The 19,213-nt window shown below is 42.0% G+C and overlaps 1 protein-coding gene across 2 annotated transcripts in view; it reads right to left on the minus strand.

Moving 5' to 3' along the window:
• The window catches only part of LOC140481226 (histone-lysine N-methyltransferase Smyd1-like), a 79,459-nt gene that overhangs the window by 34,333 nt on the left and 25,913 nt on the right, over positions 1–19,213 (minus strand). Inside the window, exons 2-5 of one of the 2 annotated variants that reach the window (XM_072577084.1) lie at positions 16,651–16,827; positions 10,500–10,713; positions 4,856–4,986; positions 1,761–1,799 (exon numbers count right to left, since the gene is read on the minus strand). In XM_072577084.1, the coding sequence (XP_072433185.1) occupies positions 1,761–1,799; positions 4,856–4,986; positions 10,500–10,713; positions 16,651–16,827 (561 nt within the window). The remainder of the gene's footprint in view (positions 1–1,760; positions 1,800–4,855; positions 4,987–10,499; positions 10,714–16,650; positions 16,828–19,213) is intronic. The other variant, XM_072577093.1, reaches the window with a different exon arrangement.

A 19,213-nucleotide genomic window follows, 5' to 3' on the forward strand; every position in this document is an offset into this window, starting at 1 on the left:
ACATGTACTGCCACAGAAACACCTGACTGATCCTCCATCTGTAGAATCTCCTCTAACTCTTCTTTCTCCTCCCCTGGACAGTTGAGTCACCCATGGTGCCAGGGCTTGGCTCTGACTGCACTCTCCTGTTTCCAATTAGCAAATAAGTTGAATTCAGGAAACTCCTGCACTACTTGACAGTTGCTTAGACTGCCTGGCCTCTGTGCTTTTGCATTGTTTAATCTGAGGTGTGACCACCTCCCTATAAATGCTTTCCACATAGTCATCTATCACGTGAATTTACAACAGTGTCCAGCTGTGGATCAAATTCTGAAACCCAGATCTCAAGTTTGGGCAGCTGATGAACTTCCTGCAGATATTTCTCTGGGACAGATCACATATCCAAGACTTGTCAGATATCTCAAGATGTACACTCCACTTGACCCTTTTGACCTGCCATCCTGTAACTCTGAGTAAAATTTATTATCCTGAGAATAAGTGCAGACGTATTATGAAAACCTATCAAGCTATTTCTCAGAAAGAAAGAGAGAAAAACCTTCTGGTGACTTAAACGCAAACTAAATACATAACTTTCACTTTAAAGGTTTAAAGTGCTGAAGACCAACTCTCCAATCACCAGTTATCCCCACACTCACCCTGCTGTTGGTTTCTGTGCAGGAGGACCTCTTCAGTGATGCTTTATTTCCTTTCCTATGCATCTCTCACCTCTGAAGACTTCATTTCTGGCAGTAACTTTTAATTAAAGCATCTCTTTCTTCCTCTGCCCCAAATTCCCATTTTACTCCAAATTTCCAGTTACTGTGTTTCAGTCTCACTCTGACAGAGTCGCCTTTTCTCTGGCCATGAGGCCTACTCTCAGTAAGGAAATAAATCTATTGTACATCCTTGCTAATATCTTCTATCTTTCCTATGGCATAATGTTAATCACCCTCTGACATTTTTTTGGAGATTCTGGATGATTTGTATAAATGAATAGCATCTTTATATTTTCGTTTTGCATGATAACAAATGGCCCATCTTGGCTACAACCCACAGAGGAGCACTCAGGTAGAGTTCTGCTTCGTGGTCTACAGGGAACATTGGTTTGGTGCCTACAATTGGACAATATAGTCCAGCTGAGCTCTAACCAGTATTTTATAAAGGAAACACTTTATTGCTTTTGCACTCTCATCAATTAAAGTGTCTTATCCCTGAAATTATCCTTTGGGTCTATGTCTAGTAACCTCTCAAACCTAATGCTTTTAGATAATGATTGCACACACCACCTACCAGTTCATCTCAAAACCACTCACCATCCAGACTTGGAAGGCAGCTCACCACCAACTTAACAAATGCAATTGCAGTTGGATCCTGTACCCAACATGAAGAGTCAATGAGGAGTGATCTAGACTTGAAACGTTATCATACCCTCTCCCCATAGATGCTGCCTGACCCGTTGGGAACTCCAGCACATTTTGTTACCAACATTAACCTTTGTCTCTACTTCAGTTGCTAACTGTCCTGCTGTCCACAATCACCATTTGTAATTATACCATTCTGAGAACGGTTGCCATTCTCCTTTCCTTTGACCTGTACAGATTCATCTTTATCACATGCTCATTCTTTGTTACTTTATTGGCAGAATTTATTGGAAGGATTAAGCTCAAGAGGAATGGAATTTGTTTTATTACATCTCTTGGACAGTGAATACTGTGTCGAGTTAATGTCATACAGGAAGAGGAAGAAAAAACACTGATGTCAATAGCAACATCAAAACCCACCTCATCTGTGTGTGAAACATTGAATTAACTGCGGAGCGACTGAAAAACAAAATAAAAAGCTACATTTCACAACCAAAGCAGAATTAAAGAAATCACACTCAGCAACACTTAATCATTGGCTTTTAACATACTCATCCACTCCAAAACAAGAGGGATTATCAAATAACGTTTGACATCCAGCAACATAAAGCAATATAGAAGAGGTAACTAACTACATTGTCAAGGAAATGATAGAGAGAGAGAAAGAGAGAGAGAGAGAGAGATGAATGGATTTAGGAGGAGAACTTCAGAGTTTTGGGCTATGCAATCGAACACACAGCCACCAGGAATGAAGCAGTTGAAATCGGGATGTACATGAAAGGAATGAGGAGACTAGGGGGTGGGGGTGTTGATGGGCTCAAGGAGGTTATGGGATAGAAAGGTATTTGGAAACAAAGTTAAGAATTTTATAAATGGAGCCCTGTCAAAAGGAGAGCCACTGTCAGTCAGTAGGCAAAGAGGTTGATGGGTGAAGAGAAACAAATTAAAGAATAGGTTTTGGATGAATTTAGTTTTATCGAGTGTGAAAGTTGGATGATGGACCAGGAAAGTGTCAGAATGGTAAACATCAATACACTAATCAATTTGATCTATGAATATGTGAATGAGGATAATTTCTGATATGGAAAGCGAGATCATTTTATCTTCTCTCCAAAATCTCCCCCATTGTGTCATCTACCTAATGTTTAATGTTAATTATAACCTTATTTCTTTATTTTTCTACTTATTCTATGAAAGTCTGTGTTTAGCTTTTTAACTTTGTTTCTCTGTTTTACCACTTAATACATCAGCTTTTGTTTTGTCCCTGTGAACCTTGTTATCTAAGATGGCGCTGTGTGTGGCGGCATTATACACTTTTCACTGTACTTCTGTACTTGAGTACACATGACACTAAAATCTAAACCTAAACCTACCTTGTCTCCACACAATGGTGGCTGGTCTAACTGCATGTTTTTGGTTACCAGCTTGCTACCCAGGTCCAGCAACAAGGTAATGAGTACTGCAGAGTGTTCCCATTTCACCTCAGGAATAAATAGTCCTGTTAGTATATAAAACTTGGGCTTAATTACTAGCCCACAGTCCAGCACTCAAACACAACTGAGCTAGCAAACTATTTCCTGCAATCCCAGTAACAAGGAGAAGTAGTTTTATCCCCTGGGAGCTCAAAGTAAAGATTTTGGGAACTGAAAGACTTTCTGTCCCTGCCCTTTTTGCGAATTTCCAAATTCCCTTGATGACTGTCCCATGGAATGAGAGAAGGTGATTGAATTTACCAGGCAATCAGGATAATCTGATGTAGGTAAATGAACAGAGAGTGGCACAGGACCAGAACAAGACAGCCCCATTTACTCATTAACTTCCATTTGTTGAGGTCAGCTACAGCAGCATAGGATCCAGAATCGGATCTCAGCATTCCCTACAATTATCATGTGACCCTTTCGGGAAATTGTTGAATGTAAATTTCAGGATAGGATAAGGGCAATTGTCTTGGTTATGTCTGGAGTTTAGTTGGAATACTGAGCCTTCAGACATTGGGTGGGAAGTTACATTTTGGGGGAACATAGTTATTTGTTCTGAGTGATAACTCATTATGGTGAGAACTATAGCCTAGTATTAACAATCAGGTTTCATCCAAGTGTATCCATAGCTTCTAGGGTATGGAGGACTCAATAAGACCAACACTATTCCAACTTAGGGGCCTGATGTTGTGAATAAAATCTGGACACAACCAAGACATTCTGTAACCAATAACATTCCCATCCAGCATCTTCAACAGGGCCTGCCAAACCCACAACCTCTACCAACCACTTTGACCAAAAAGGACAATGCATTCATGGGAACACTACCAACCAGCTCCCATCTGAGACTGATTTAGAAATTCATTGTTGTTTCCTCACTGTGATGTGATAATGTGGATCAAGGGACTTGAGAATCCCCTGTGAATCCCTCACATTGCACTCGTCAGAGCTAGCAGGACATGTATCTATGTACATGTGCATGCGTGTGTGTGTATCTGTGTCTCTGTGTGTGTATGCATGTGTCTTTTATGTGTGCGTGGCGCGTGTCTGTGCGTGTGTATCTGTGTGTGTGTGAGAGAGAGAGAGAAGCAGGCATGTCACATTAGTTGCATGAGGGCCTCGTAAAGCAGAACCCAAAGGACAATCAGTTTCCATTTCATTGAGGTCCCATCGTTATATCAGTGGAATGTCTACACTTCTGCAGCATTTTATACAAGGGAGAGAGGCCATGTATATAAAATATATAGCACCATGATATCCCAAAGTTCATTGAAATAATTTTGGAATGTAGTCACTGTTGTAATGTTGAAGAGACATCAGATTACCTGTATACATGAAGCTCCCACACAGAGTGACTGAAATTCATTCAGCATAATAACTAGATGCTATCTTTTCAGTAAATTGAGGGATAAATATTAACCACAACAATAGGGATAATATCACATGATAGTCTTCTAAATAGTGCGTGCATTCTCTTCTGATCATCTCTGAGAGTAGACAGTTGAGACCTTGGTTCAGCATTTCATCTGAATGAGAAGTACCCTCAGTGCCAGCCTGGATTACGTGCTCCACATTGTGGAGGAGGCCTTGAGCCCATTAACCTCACTGTCAGAGGCAAGAGTGGTACCTGCCGAACTGAGCATCTGGTGGGCTCTGAATTTAACCATTTGCTTACAATGTACTATCTTCTATAACTTTGATGGAGATGTGTTAAGTTAGGGTTATTGAGAGTGATGAAAGCAAGCCAGTTAGAAGGAGTTATGGTATTGATCAGCCTTGACTTAATTGAATGTCATAGATGGCTCAAGGGTGAATCAGTGGCTGAGTAGTTGTCCTGTATTGTTTGGAATTCATTAACTATGATATGCTAAGGCCAGGTTAAAATATAGTACAGAAACAACATATTTATATCAGTATAATTCATATTACACTTGACTCACCAATTTGTTTTCAGATGGATTCCACCTTCCCCAAAAATAATAATGCTCATGCAACTATGTTTAACCCTTTATTCTAATCATCATTTTTTGTACTCACTTGCCATTGTTCAGTATAACTGTGCAATTTGGCCAGCAATCATGATTTACAAGACAGAGGTTTGGAAATAATCCAACTCCCACAGCTTGCAATCCGCGTTGGTCACTGATGGTAAAGCCATTGCAGTTTATCTGGAGAATTAAAAACATGAGCTGATAAATCCTGTGTTAAAAGTGGCGTTAAATTCTCTTTCTAAATTATTGATCACATTTCTCCCTCTTTAAAGAAAATCTTGCATTAATATAGCAACTTTCAAGACCTCAATGCATTCCCAAAGCATGTTGCAACCAATTAAGTGGTTTTGTAGCACAACAAGGATAGAGGACATGGCAACGAATTTGTAGAAAGCAAGTTCTTCTCATATTATGCCACGTGATCTGTTTTGTGTGAGTAAACAATCTATTTTGGCCAAACACAAGGGAGAGCTGAATACAAACTTGGAAAATGCTGGAGGAACTCAGCAGATCTGGCAGTATCTGTGGAGAGAGAGAGGTGCATGTTTTGTGTCTGATATGACTCTTCCAATTGGGCACACTGGGGTTGGGGAAGAACGTAAGAAAAATGGAGAACTGCCATTATGTCGTCAAACGCTGAAATTGTGAATTAATTACTGAGTCCTAGAGACTGTGAAAGGACCAAGTAGAAAATTAAGATTTATTGGAACACTCTAGCTGATCCGAGAAATGTTAGCATGAGAGCAAAGGTGGTTTATTGAAATGCTAAATAAATGGGAGGTCATCCCTTACAGAGTGGAGGTATTCTGCAAAGTGGTCATCCAGTCTTCATTTAGTCTCCCCAGTGGAAAGGAGACTATTACACAGTAGATTAGATTGAAAGAAGAGGCAAGTAAAATGCTGTTTCACCTGGAAGGTGTGTTTGTGCCCTCGGACAGTGAGGATGGACAATGTGAATGGGCAAGTTTCCACCCTATGCAATTATATAGAAAGATGCCATGGGGAAGTAAAGAAATGTTAGGTGGACTTCAAAATCCCCCAACCCAGAGTAGGTTTCACTTCCTTGCCACCCATAGGCTTCCTCCAAATGTTCAACATGGAGGAGCACAGAGTCAACAGCCAAAGGAGGATTACATCATAATCAGTAGGAGGGTTCCTTGCTCATGTTTAACCTGAAGCATGAGAGCTCCAGAGTCAATATTGAGAACACCCAGGGTGACTCCCTCCAACAGTATAACACTGTGCTGGGTCTGTCTGCTGGTGGGACAGGATATATCCAGGGCTGGTGGTGTCAGAGAGCTTGTCTGTAAGGTGTAATTCTGTAAGTATGACTATTACTTGACTAGTCTTTGGGACAACTATCCAAGTTGTGGGACTAGCCGCAAATGTTAATAAGCGGGACTTTACAGCAGGAGCTGGTTGGATAGGTTGGATAGGTTTCTCTCAGTTGGTACAGACACAATGGTCTAGTGGATTGCTAAAATGTAAGGGTGAGTATTTTCAAGGGCAGATTCTGGGCCCTAAAGACCATCGATTGAAGCCTAATCATTAAGTGATCCAACGTTCTTTTGGTCTTATTGTTGTTTCTGGTGCCCAAGTCGATACCAGGAGATCCATTGGCGTAATTCCTTTTCTCCCTTCTAATGCTTGATACAATTGAGTGGCTCGTTCAGCCATATTTTTAATTCATTTGAAGGACTTGGGCATCTCTGGCTGGTCAGCATTTATTGCCCATCCCTATTTGCCCTTGAGAAGATGGTGGTGAGCTGCCTTCTTGAATCACTGCAGTCCATTTGCTGTGGGTTGACCTACAATGCCGGTAGGAATGGAATCCCAGGAATTTGACACAACGACTTGTCTTTTACAGTTCCAAGGTTAATGCCAGTACTCTGTCTGGTTTCATTTCTTTGTTGCGAATTTCTAGTGATTGATACAACTGAGTGGCTTGCTCGGCCATTCCAGAGGGCAATTGAGAGTCAACCACATTGTTGTGGCTCTGGAGTCACATGTAGGCCAGACCAGGTAAGGATGGCAGATTTCCTTCCCTAAAGGACATGAGTTTTTCTGACAACTGTCAATGGTTTCATGGTCATCAGTTGACTCTTAACTCCACATTTTTTAAAAATTGAATTCAAATTCTACCATTTGCTGTGGTGGGATTCAAACCCCGGTCCCCAGAACATTATTCTGGGTTAATAGTCTAGCGATAATACCAGCAGGCCATTGCCTCCCCCTTTATTTCAGAGGGCGGGTAACAGTCAACTACATTGCTGTGGGTCTGGAGTCACAAGTAAGCCAGACCGGGTAAGGAAATTAAATCACCTTCCCTAAAAGATGTTAATGAACCGGATGGGTTTTTGTGACAATTTTGTTACGGTCACCATTGTATGTTTTGTGATTGGACTCATTTTGATCTCACTCTCAGTTTTATGGTGAAGCTCCAGGGGCTGAGAACAAACTGATTTGTCACAGATGCCTACTGTAGTCAAAGACTTTTACAGTCACACCATTCGCACAGAATTTATTTAGCATCTAAATTAAAACTTTGATATGCATTAGTAATGGTGTACCCTGCGGTGATATGGAGCAGGAGCTGGAAGATCAGTTAGGTTGGAGAGATTTCTCTCAGTCGGTACAGACACAATGGTCTAGTGGATTGCTAAAATGTAAGGGTGAGTATTTTCAAGGGCAGATTCTGGGCCCTAAAGACCATCGATTGAAGCCTAATCATTAAGTGATCCAACGGTGAGAGCATAAGTCTTCCTGTTTCAGTTCTGGTGGGGTGGGAAGTGTGGGGGGAACTTCATCACGGAATGGATTCCAGGAGTCAGAGACAAGGGCGGGGTTGGGCTTGACTTTCAAGTGAAGACTCCTCAGTACCTATCCCTGCCGATCAAGCAAGTGGCCCTAATTTTTCTGACCAGCCACTTTTCAGGGAATGCAAGTAGTCGTTCTGGTGGTGACTTGAAGTCCTTAAGTGGTCATTAATTCACCTCTTCAGGCCCCCAATTATTGGCAGGCCAAGACAGTTTCCAATAGACCTTTTCACCCAGTGCTTAACTGCTGAAGTGGCCAAAATGGATATCTTTCTAAAAATAACTCACTCAATTATTCATCCTTGTCATACCTCCAGGGAGGGGAAAATTCAACCAAATGTGCTAAATAATGTCCGTCTGGGCCAAGAATTGTCAATGTTTCTGAAGTACATGAAGCAAGGTCCACACACAACGACAAAGACGTTTTCAAAATATTAAGAAACTTTTGTATTATTTCAAACATGTGAGTTACATTCCATTTACCTTTCATATCTAAGTCATCAGGATTTGTAAAATAGCTTTGCTCTGTAAGATTTGCATTGCAGGTGGGTTGGTTATGGCCACAAGTTGATGCTAGGATAATCAACTTCATATCAGGTAATTGGTGAATACTTATAAGGCTGAGGAAGATAGCTTCCTGATTGACAGGAGAGTCAAAGGGCAAAGGAGATAGACAGGAAGATGGAGTTAAAGGCCTTAATCAGATCAAATGGCAGAGCAGGCTCATGTGTGGATGGTCTAATCATGCTCCTGTATATTAGTGTATGAAGTGATGTAAAATACTAGTGCACTGTACTGATGTCACAGACTCCAGGAAATTCTGAGGCCACATGACTGTATGCACTGAAGCAGAACTGGGATCAGTTCCTAACAAGGGGTCCTAACTTAAATTCCCAACAGCCTCATTCCTAATCTCATATCAGATTTCTAGTTCAATCTCCTAAACCAGACACAGTGGTTTCTATGTGAGATTTCCTCTTGTGAAATTTTACTGCTCCTCGGATGCTGCCTGAACTGCTTTGATTTTCCAGCACCACTCTAACCTAAACTCTTGTGAAATTCAACAAGGTAAAAACAATGACTGCAGATGCTGAAAACCAAATACTGGATTATTGGTGCTGGAAGAGCACAGCAGTTCAGGCAGCATCCAACGAGCAGCGAAATCGAAGTTTCGGGCAAAAGCCCTTCATCAGGAAATTGTACCAATCTGTGCTGCGGGGTAATCCCATGGGAAACTCTTTCAGGTCCTTTTCCAAGACTGAATTATTCTATCACCACCTCTAGGTGGCGCAAAGAGCACATTTGTACAAAGAGAAGGGCAAAGTCATTCAGAAGTGTTGGAATGCAGCAGCTAACTCAAAGCCAGTGAAACACACTCACTTCCTCGTTTATATTACCTGATTATTGATCCAATACATTATTCCCAATTTCTGTGATAAATTCTTCATAATACCTGAGAGCAATTACTCCACTTTTGCCTATATCCCATATATATTACCCCAGTATATCCTCCATGTTTTCTGAGTATCAAGGGTACTTGCAGACCATCCTAAAATTCAGTGCCTGTATGTCCTTGAAATTACACACACCCACACCACCACCACTACCATCACCACCCTGGATATTCCGAAGACCCATTCCAACATGTGATATAGCTTGAACTGCCTGACTGCCAAACTTTTGCACTATTTTCTCCAAAACATTTTTCGCTGAAGTATCCACTCAATCTAGTCTGCTGCATTCGCTGCTCACAATGTGGTTTCCTCTCCCCTCTGCTTCGATCCCTTATCCTGAGGAATTATATCTAACTCCTTCTGGAAATCATTCACTATTTTGGCCTCAATGTTTTGGGGTCTGCAGCACAGAATTCCACTGGCTCGCCACTCTCTGGGTGAAGACATTTTTCCTTATTTCAATCCTTAGTCTGTCATCTCTGGTTCTGAATTCCCCAGTCATTGGGAACATCCTTCCTACATTTACCCTGTGGAGTCCTGTTCAAACTTTATAGGTTTCTGTGAGATCTCCCCCTCTTTTAACTCCGGTGAATACAGTGTTAACTGATCCAGTCTCTTTTCTATGTCAGTCATGTCATCTCAGGATTTGGAGATGCCGGTGTTGGACTGGGGTGTGAGCTGAAAAATGTGTTGCTGGAAAATAGCAGGTCAGGCAGCATCCAAGGAGCAGGAGAATTGATGTTTCGGGCAGAAGCCCTTCTTCAGGAATGAGGAGGGTGTGCCAAGCAGGCTAAGATAAAAGGTAGGGAGGAGGGACTTGGGGGAGGGGTGTTGGGAATGCGATAGGTGGAAGGTGAGGGGGATAGGCCGGAGAGGGGGTGGGGGCGGAGTGGTCGGGAAGAAGATTGCAGGACTCGAGCCACGTTCTCAAACAGACTCGCCCCTGACCTGCTGCGCTTTTCCAGCAACACATTTTTCAGCTCTGATCTCCAGCATCTGCAATCCTCACTTTCTCCTGGGACTGGGGTGTACAAAGTTAAAAACCACAGAACACTGGGTTGTAGTCCAATAGGTTTATTTGGAAGCACTAACTTTTGGAGCACCACTCCTTCATCAGGTGGTTGCGGAGGGCTCAATTGTAAGACAGAGAACTTTTGCTATAAATTCTGTATCTTACAATTGTATCCTCCACAACCACCTGATGAAGGAGTGGTGCTCCAAAAGTTAGTGCTTCCAAATAAACCTGTTGGACTATAACCTGGTGTTGTGTTATTTTTAACTTTATGCCATCTCAGGAATCAATCTGGTAAATCTTATCAACTTTGCGCAGCATAATACACACGTGACACCTATCACTGAAAGTCATTTTTAGCAGTAACTTTGTTTAACAAGCTGCGGTCACAGTTTCAACACAGCTTACCACTCCAAATATATGGGAAATGGATTGACTGTCAAAGCGCTGATCGTTTGAGCGCCAATACTTGTGCAAAACTTCAACGTCTGACATGAGCTGCCTCTTCTCTTCCTCACTCAGGTCATCCACGTGGTCCTGGAGATCCGCAAGGGATGAGAGACGGTCTTCAGAAACATTGTCTCCCTCTCTCGCCATTCGCCACAGAATACGGGAAGCCAGCCTGAAAGCAACGCCAAAATATCGAGTCATTTCTCCAGCAGAGAATGCTAAGAGGGGATCTGATTGTGGTGTACAAAGTTCTGAGCAGCATAAACATGGTACAGAGAATAGGACTTCTCCCCTTCATAAGGGGCACAGTTTTAAGATAAGGAGTTGGAAGTTCAGAGGGAATTTGAGGAAAGATTTCTACACCCAGAGAGTTGTGGATATTTGGAACTCACTGCCAAAGAGACTGAAACCCTCAAGGCATTTAAGAACTATGTAGATGAGAATTTGAAATGCCATTGAATACAAGGTTATGGGCCAAGTATTGGGAAATGTAATTAGAATAGATGCATGTTTGATCACCAAGGAGATGAAAAATTATTGGGAATCTGATGGAAAATAGAATTGAGGTTAATCTTACTGAATAGTCTTAGTTAAAAATCACACAATACTCGGTTATAGGTTATAGTCCACCAGATTTATTTGGAAGCACTAGCTTTCATGAGGTAGCTGTGGAGTAGGATCATAAGACACAGAATTTATAGCAAAAGATCACAGTGTCATGCAACTGGAATGATATATTGAACAGATGTACATTGCTGTTATGTCTTTCATCTTTTAGAATGGACTGCAGGTTTTAGTTAATTAATATGTAAATCCCAGAACTTCTTTCAAGTCACATTCTTGAGATAAATTAAGGTTTTATAAAGAAAGGTGACATCTTGGCTCAGACAATGAATTAAAGGTGTGAATCTGTCTGTATCCCAAACTTGAGCCAGACTGGTTCTACTTCCAAAGTGGAAATTTATAAAATGTTACATGGATTGACTGCCTGCTTTTTAAACAAAATAGAATGTATCTGCTATTACAATTCTTCAAATGCAAATTCACCTCATAGACTTATATATGTGTGTGTGTGTGTGTGTATGTGTGTGTGTGAGCGTGAGTGCGTGTGAGAGTGTGTGTTTGCGTGTATGCATACTTGGTAGATTGTGTGCGTTAAGTGTGATGGAGTATAAGCCTATGAGAAGGTGGCTGTGTTGGTGTGAGTGTGTGGGAGTATGTGTGCATGTGTCTGACAGAGAGTGTGTGTATAAGAGAGGGTCTGAGTGAGTGTGGGAGTATGTTCAATATATCATTCCAGTTGCATGACACTATGATCTTTTGCTATAAATTCTGTGTCTTATGATCCTATTCCACAGCTACCTCATGAAGGAGCAGTGCTCCAAAAGCTAGTGCTTCCAAATAAACCTGGTGGACTATGACCTGGTGTTGTGTGATTTTTAACTTTGTCCACCCCAATCTAACACCGGCACCTCCACATTATTGAATGGTGGAGCATGCTCGAAGGGCTGAGTGGCCTACTCTTGTTCTTTGTTCATGTGCCCAAATGACCGGCAGGAACACTACGGGCCGAAAGTCCTTCTTCCATGCTGTTAAAAGCGCTATAACTCCATTAAACTACTTAGCACAGCGGGTTCATTGAGACTGTGGCAGTGTTTGAAAGGTGTTATCCAAATGACATCAGGTCTCTGTCCTTGCCTTGTAGCCCCCAAAGTGATTCACCCTCAAGTATATGTAACCAGTTAGCTTTAGAACACTACTGTTGCTTCTATGCTTTCAGGTCTGGTAATACACATAATAGCAATTATTTCAACAGCACCTTCCAAACGCAAGATCGCTACCACTTACATGGGGAAGGGTATCAGATACAGGGGAGTACCATTAGCTGTCAGTTCCCCTTGAATTGGTAACCCTAAGTTTGTTGGGTTAACCAAAACGAGAAACAAAAACCTTGTTAGAAAGAGTCAATAGGTCAGAAGGTGACCTAGCCATTTGATGGTTTCTGGGATTTCTTAAAGAGCTTCCTGTGTTTTCTGAAAGGATATGTGTGTTTACAGCTCAGTCAGTGATGGATCAAAGTGGTGATGCAGAGGGTCTGGCTCAAATTCTGTTTACAGCAGACACAGGGCACTAGCTGTGAACCTTCTAATCACCTGCCATTGTTACAAAGTGCTGCAGAAATATCATTATGGGTGATTGGATGACACGGAAACAGTAAGGAAATAGCTGGCACAAGCAATCTAAACAGGCTGGCCTGAGGTCAAGGTTCATTACAATCGAGAGATAACCCTCTTTCCAGGAGAAACAAGCAATTTTATTAACAAGATAAAGATTAACTGGACCATTGAAGAAATTATACTCTTGTAATCTTTGCCAGTGGTAAAACCGATCAGTCTCTGAAGATTGGACAGTGTCACACAGGCCACATTCATGGAAAAGGATTATAAGAAACTCTGCCCTCAGAGCAATAGTTAGCTAGCTCAGGATCATCTGTTTTGTTCTGATCCTCAAATAAGCCCATGTAAACTATATCACTTGCAATTGTAAGCATTATACCATAAGCTTGTGACATAGTAATATTATTGCAGTATTTTGTCATGCACCTTGCTTCAATAAAAAGGAATTTGGTATTCACTGTTGTTATAACTGCTTTGGAATATTGACATTGAGTATAAATCCAACAGATCAGGCAAAGTGGGAATAAAAGCTGACACCTCTCAAAACACTCATGTTTCAGACTTGGGAATACACCACTGTCTCTTTATTGTTGCTAGGTGAAACTCTTAGAACTTATCCACTAACAGTACTGTGGGTTTAACTACACCACACACATAGATACTCTGCAGTGTGGAAGCAGGCCATTTGAGTTCTCAACAACCATCCCAAGCGCATCCAACCCAGACCCTTCCCACTACCCTATCACTGCATTTTCCCATGGGTAATCCACCAATCCTTCACATCCCTGGACACCATAGGGCAACTTAGCATGGCCAATCTACTTAACCAGCACATCTTTGGACTGTGAGAGGAAACCGGAGCACCCGGAGGAAATCTACATAGACACAGAGAGAATGTGCAAACTCCACACAGACAGTCGCCTGAGGCTGGAATCAAACCCGGGTTCCTGGCGCTGTGAGGCAGCGGTGCTAACTGCTAAGCCACTGTGCCTCCCACATGAACTATGGTGGTTCAAGAAGGCAGCTCAATATAATTTTCTGAATGAGGTTTGGGTAGTCAATCTTGGCCCAGCCACCAATGTCACCATCCTGTGACTGGAAAAAAAAAGCATTCATTGCATCACAGGAACAGGGCATTCAGCTCCTTAAGCCTGTTCCACCATTCAGTGAGATCATGTCTAACCTGTATCCCATCTCCAAAGACTTGCCTTAGCCCTATATCCCTTAATACTTTTACAATTAACAACTGATCCAACATCAATTGCATGAACGAGTTAGACCAAAGGGTTTGTTTCCTTGATGTATATTTCTATAACTCTTTGACTCTCCCACCCTTTGTGTGTAGAAGTGCTTCCGAACATCTCTCCTGAATGATCTGCATCCCTCGTTCTAGAATCCCCAACCAGTGAAGGTAGTCTATCTATATTTACCCTGTCTTTTCCTGATAATGTCTGGAAGATTTTGATTAGGTTACCCCTTAATTTTCTATATTCTAGCATAGATCGGGTAAACCCGAGCTCCGGAAATCATACAGCACAGTCCTTCTGTTGAGCAATGTTACCTCTTGGATGATCCCTACACTATCAGGAATCACAGGGCTGGGTTAAGATAGCATAGACGGGAATGGTCATGCATTTGACATCATCCTGTCACTCATCCCGTCCCCCCATCCCACTCCCATCTTAATTGATTTTGCATCAAATATGGAAAAGCTGACACTGCCAACTACCAAAGGCATAATTAAGATGGCAAAATCATGGCCTGACAAAGTCATCCAGATCCATGTTAATGCCAGTGTTACCAACAGGATCAGAGTGCTCTTCCTGGCTTAACAAGGATACCTTGCTCTGCCCCTCACTCTTCTCATAATGCAATTCCTCTCAGTGGCTCCCATGTCCTAACTAAGCTTTTAAACTTTGCTTCACACCAAAATCAAACTGCTGATGCCTGATCAAAACTGACACGATATGACTGCCTAGTTTCACTTTCCAGAACCTTCATCAGTATCTTCAGCCTTCAGTCATTCTGCAGCTCTTGAATGGATGCAATGTGAACACCAAGCCCATAATAACTGGTGACTTAACCCGACCAGGAATCCTCAGCCACCCGGGTAGCTATGATATTGTCATGGCAAAGTAGGCATTTCCTATCTTGTCCTACTCCTGCCTCAACTGCATAGTCCCACCAGCTTCTCGGGAGCATTCTGTGCAGTTCTGGTCATCACGTTACAGGATATACTCACTCTGGAGAGAGTGCAGGGGAGATTTACCAAAATGATGCCAGGGCTAGAGAATTGTAGCTATGAGGAGAGGTTGGAAAGATTGGGATTGTTTTCTTTGGAACAGACAAGGCTGAGGGGGTGACACGATTGAAGTGTGGGGGATAGAAATAGGGTAGAAAGAGGAAGCTATTTCCCCAGTGGAGAGTTCAAAAATTAGGGTTCATAGATTCAAGCTGAGTGGCAGGGGATTAGAGGGGACATGAGGAAAACTATTTTTTATGCAGAGGGTGGTGGGTGTCTGGAATTCACTGCCTGAGTTGTTAGTGGAGGCAGAGACCCCAAAGTCTCTTTAAAAAGTATCTGAATCTGCATCTTAAGGTGTGTTCAGGAAGATGGGACTAGAAAGGGCAAATGAGTGTCTTTGGGTCAGCATGGACAAGATGGCTGAATGGTTTTCTTTTGTGCTGTATCATTTCCATGTTTCTCTAGATAGAAAATTGAATAGATTTGTTCACCAACCACCACACTACCATAAAACAAGTTCTCTAAAACCAGATAAGGAATGGCTTTCATAGTGAATGGAAAGATGGCTAGATCAAGGGGACCCTATTAGAACTGCCAGGGGCAAAATATGTCAATCCTTATTTCTCTAAGACCTGAGTTTAATATAAAATTGATTGCTTTTATAACTCTGCTCATTGCTGCTGGGAATTTGCAAAGTTGAGTTCCCTTTTACAAAATCTCCGATGGAAAAGATTAATTTCATCTCAGAGTTTTTGAGAGAAACAAATAAAAGCTTAGGAAAGGATCAGGTAGTGCTAGAAGCCTGCCTAATTAAGCTTTACATGGGCATAACAGTAATGTCACTGCACTAATAATGCAGAGGTCTAGGCTCATGCTCCTGGGGCATGGGTTCAAATCTCCTCATGGTCTCTGGGGGAGTTTAATTTCAGTGAAAACTTGTTTCAGTGATGGTGACAATGTAATTACCATCAATTATTGTTGAAAACTTGTTTGGTTCACTAATACTCTTAAGGGAAGGAAACCTGCCATCCCTACCTGGCCTGGTTTGGTGATTCCAAACCATTGGTTGACTCTTCACTGGCCTTTGAATAGGCCTCACAAGCTGCTTTGTTCAATGGCCATTAAGACTGGGCAGAAAATGCTGGCCTTGCAAGGTGTGCCCACACGACATTAATAACAAAGATTAAAAAACAACTCTCGCAACCTCCTGAAAGAGCAAAGTTAAGAGGCAAGCTAAAATTATGTCGCCCTTTGAGGAAACAGCCTGGGAAAATTCCTCTCCAGCCTCCTCAGGCAATCAAGTAAGGTCTTGGCTAACTCAACGTCTCACTGTATTAAATCATATTTAAGATAGCAATAAAAGGAATGTCTTCTGTTAGGGGGTAGTGAATCTGAGGATTCAGACCAATGGGCTGAATAGTTTGCTACTGCTCATATGATCTATATCCACAGTTTAACCAAAATAAATGGAAAATTCCTACTTTGTTTTGAGGACCCGCTCTGAGTACACCATTCAGTAGCTGGAAAGTGATCATTCCCCATGATTAGTAATGCTTCTAAACTTTTGATCTGAGCTATGTATTTAACACATGCGATCTCCACTCTATCCATCCCTACCCTCCCTTCAATCCCTTTGTCCTTTCGATGTAGGTTCTACAAGGTGGTAAGAGCAGCATCTCAGACTCACCTGACGGTCTCATTGGTGGGCTGGCCATAGTTCCTGATGGCGAGACACTCGTTCTTGTGCTCGGTCCATGCTGCTTTCTGACAGGTCCGGTCACAGTAGTGTGCAAACTTGCACTGTCCACAACGCTGGAGTTTAGCTTGCTTCTTGAAACAGCTGTGGCACACTTCATATACGAGGCTGTCGTGAGGGAAAAAGAAATTAAAAAGCTCGTCTTTTAGATTCCGATGTCACCGAAATCGCACAAGCGGGGGCAATTACCGTTGAAGGAGGCGTCACAAAGCTGTTACAAGGAAAGGTGATACTGGGATGGGTGGCAATATTGAGAAATGGGAAACTGGTTCAGCCTCAGCTAGAGTTCAGTTTAGGGCACTGTGCTTTCAGAAGGATGTCAAGAAACTGGACCTTGTGGTGTTATTGCTAGACTATTGATCCAGAGGTGAATAATTATTCTCAAAGTGGATATTTGATGTGGTTTCCTTGTGGCTCCACATCCCTTGGGTACAAACAACAGCAAGCGCCATGGCTCAGTGGTTAGCACTGCTGCCTCACAGCGCCAGGGACCTGGGTTTGATTCCAGCCTCGGGCAACTGTCTGTGTGGAGTTTGCACATTCTCCCCACGTCTGCATGGGATTTCCCCGGTTTCCTCCTACAATTCAAAGATGTGCAGGTGAGGTGAATTGGCTGTGCTAAATTGCCCATAGTGTTAGGTGCATTAATCAGGGGTAAATATAGGGTAGGGAAATGTGTCTAGGTGGGTTACTCTTTGGAGGGTCAGTGTGGACTTGTTGGGCCAAATGGCCTGTTTCCATACTGTAGGGAATCGAATCTAAAACTCAGATTTCTATCGCACCTCTTGCAGTGAAGCATTCCAAGAAGTTTCATCGGAGTGTCGACCACATGGTCAAGTCAATAGTTTGGAACTTGGTAACATATAATTCTCATCCATTTTTCAAAATCCCTCTATGGTGCTGGCTCTCCCTACCTCCCCTACAAACCCACTGAAGATGCTGTTATCCTTCATTACCACATTTTGGCCGTGCCCTCAACTCCAAACTCTGGAATTTCCCTACATAAACATCTGGCTCCTTGGTAATTTGTTTAACAAAATTGCAAGGTGAGTGATTAGAATCCTGCTGTTCATGTTTTCCAGTTTTCAGGGTAAAATTTGTATTTTTATTAACAAGTTTTACAATGCCCCTAACTCATTAGCCAAACTTTTGATCATCTCTCCTTTGCTTTCCAAAGCGTCTCGGGGTTTTGTTTATCAATTGACACCCCAAAGAAGTTTCTTGGAAAGTTTCACAGCAAGAGGTGTCACAGAAATCTAAGCTGTTGTTGTTTGCATCCAAGGAACATTGAACCTCATCAAATGCCCACTTTGCGAATATTTAAGGTAATATTGAATGAATGCCCTAATAAAAACTCCAGCAAGCACTCTTCAGTCATAACTGCACATCCCCGTTCTAAAAATGAACGTCAATTTGTCTTCCTGTCTTTTTCCATATATAGCAACAAACCAGGCTGTATTCACTCTGCAGGCACTGGTGCATGGTTAGTGTGGAATTCTCTTAGTTGACACGAGCTGATGTATGAAAGCCAGAAAGAGGTAGATAACAAAGGCTGTGCAGGGGATCATATTACCGCGTAAACCATCATCTGTTCCCCTGTCTACAGTTCCAAGCGTTTGGCCTCGACTTCCTACAGATTAATCTATTCATGGACAATGTGGTTTGCCACTGCCTCCTGCAGGCTGACGGAGACATCACCATATGGAAAACAATGGGGCCATTCCAGGCTCTCCAGGTTTCTGAATAATTCAGGAAGGTATGTTTATCAAATTGGCTGACAACCCTTTGTTGGGTAAATAAGTTGTAAAGAGGCCATAAGGTGGTTTATGAAAACATACGGATAGGCTAAATGAGCGGCGAATGGAAAATGGTATATAATGTGAGAGAATGTGAAATTGTCAATTTGACAGGAAAAATAAAAAAGAAGCATATCATTTAAATGGTGAGAAATTACAGAACTTTGAGATGCAAAGTTTGAGAACTTTGAGATGCAAAGATGGGTGTCTCAGTGCATGAATCGCAAAACAGATGAGACGGCATACACAGCAAGTAATCAGGAAAGCCAAAAGAATGTTACCATTTATCTCAAGGGGAATTGAAGACAAAAGACAATGTGGATATATGAGGGGGAAATTATACTTGACAAAGCTGATGGATTATTATTAGAAGACTAGATAATGGGGAATCAGTGAATGTGTAATATTTGAATTTTTAGAAAATTTTGGATGATCGGTAAATGAAATTAAAGTGCATGTAATTGGGGACAATTTAGAAAACAGAGTTCAGGAAATATTGTTAGGTTAGCAGACTGTAACCAGTGGGATACTGCAAGGATCAATACTTGGGCCCCAGTTATTATCAATGATTTTGACATGGAGACCATTAGTAATAGTTTCAAGTTTATAAGTGATACAAAACTTGCTAGAAAGATGAGCTGTGAGGAACGTACAAACAGGCTTCAATTGGTTTTAGACAGCCTGAGTGAGTGGGCAAG

Source organism: Chiloscyllium punctatum, chromosome 1 (assembly GCF_047496795.1).
Source record: "Chiloscyllium punctatum isolate Juve2018m chromosome 1, sChiPun1.3, whole genome shotgun sequence".
NCBI lineage: Eukaryota > Metazoa > Chordata > Chondrichthyes > Orectolobiformes > Hemiscylliidae > Chiloscyllium > Chiloscyllium punctatum.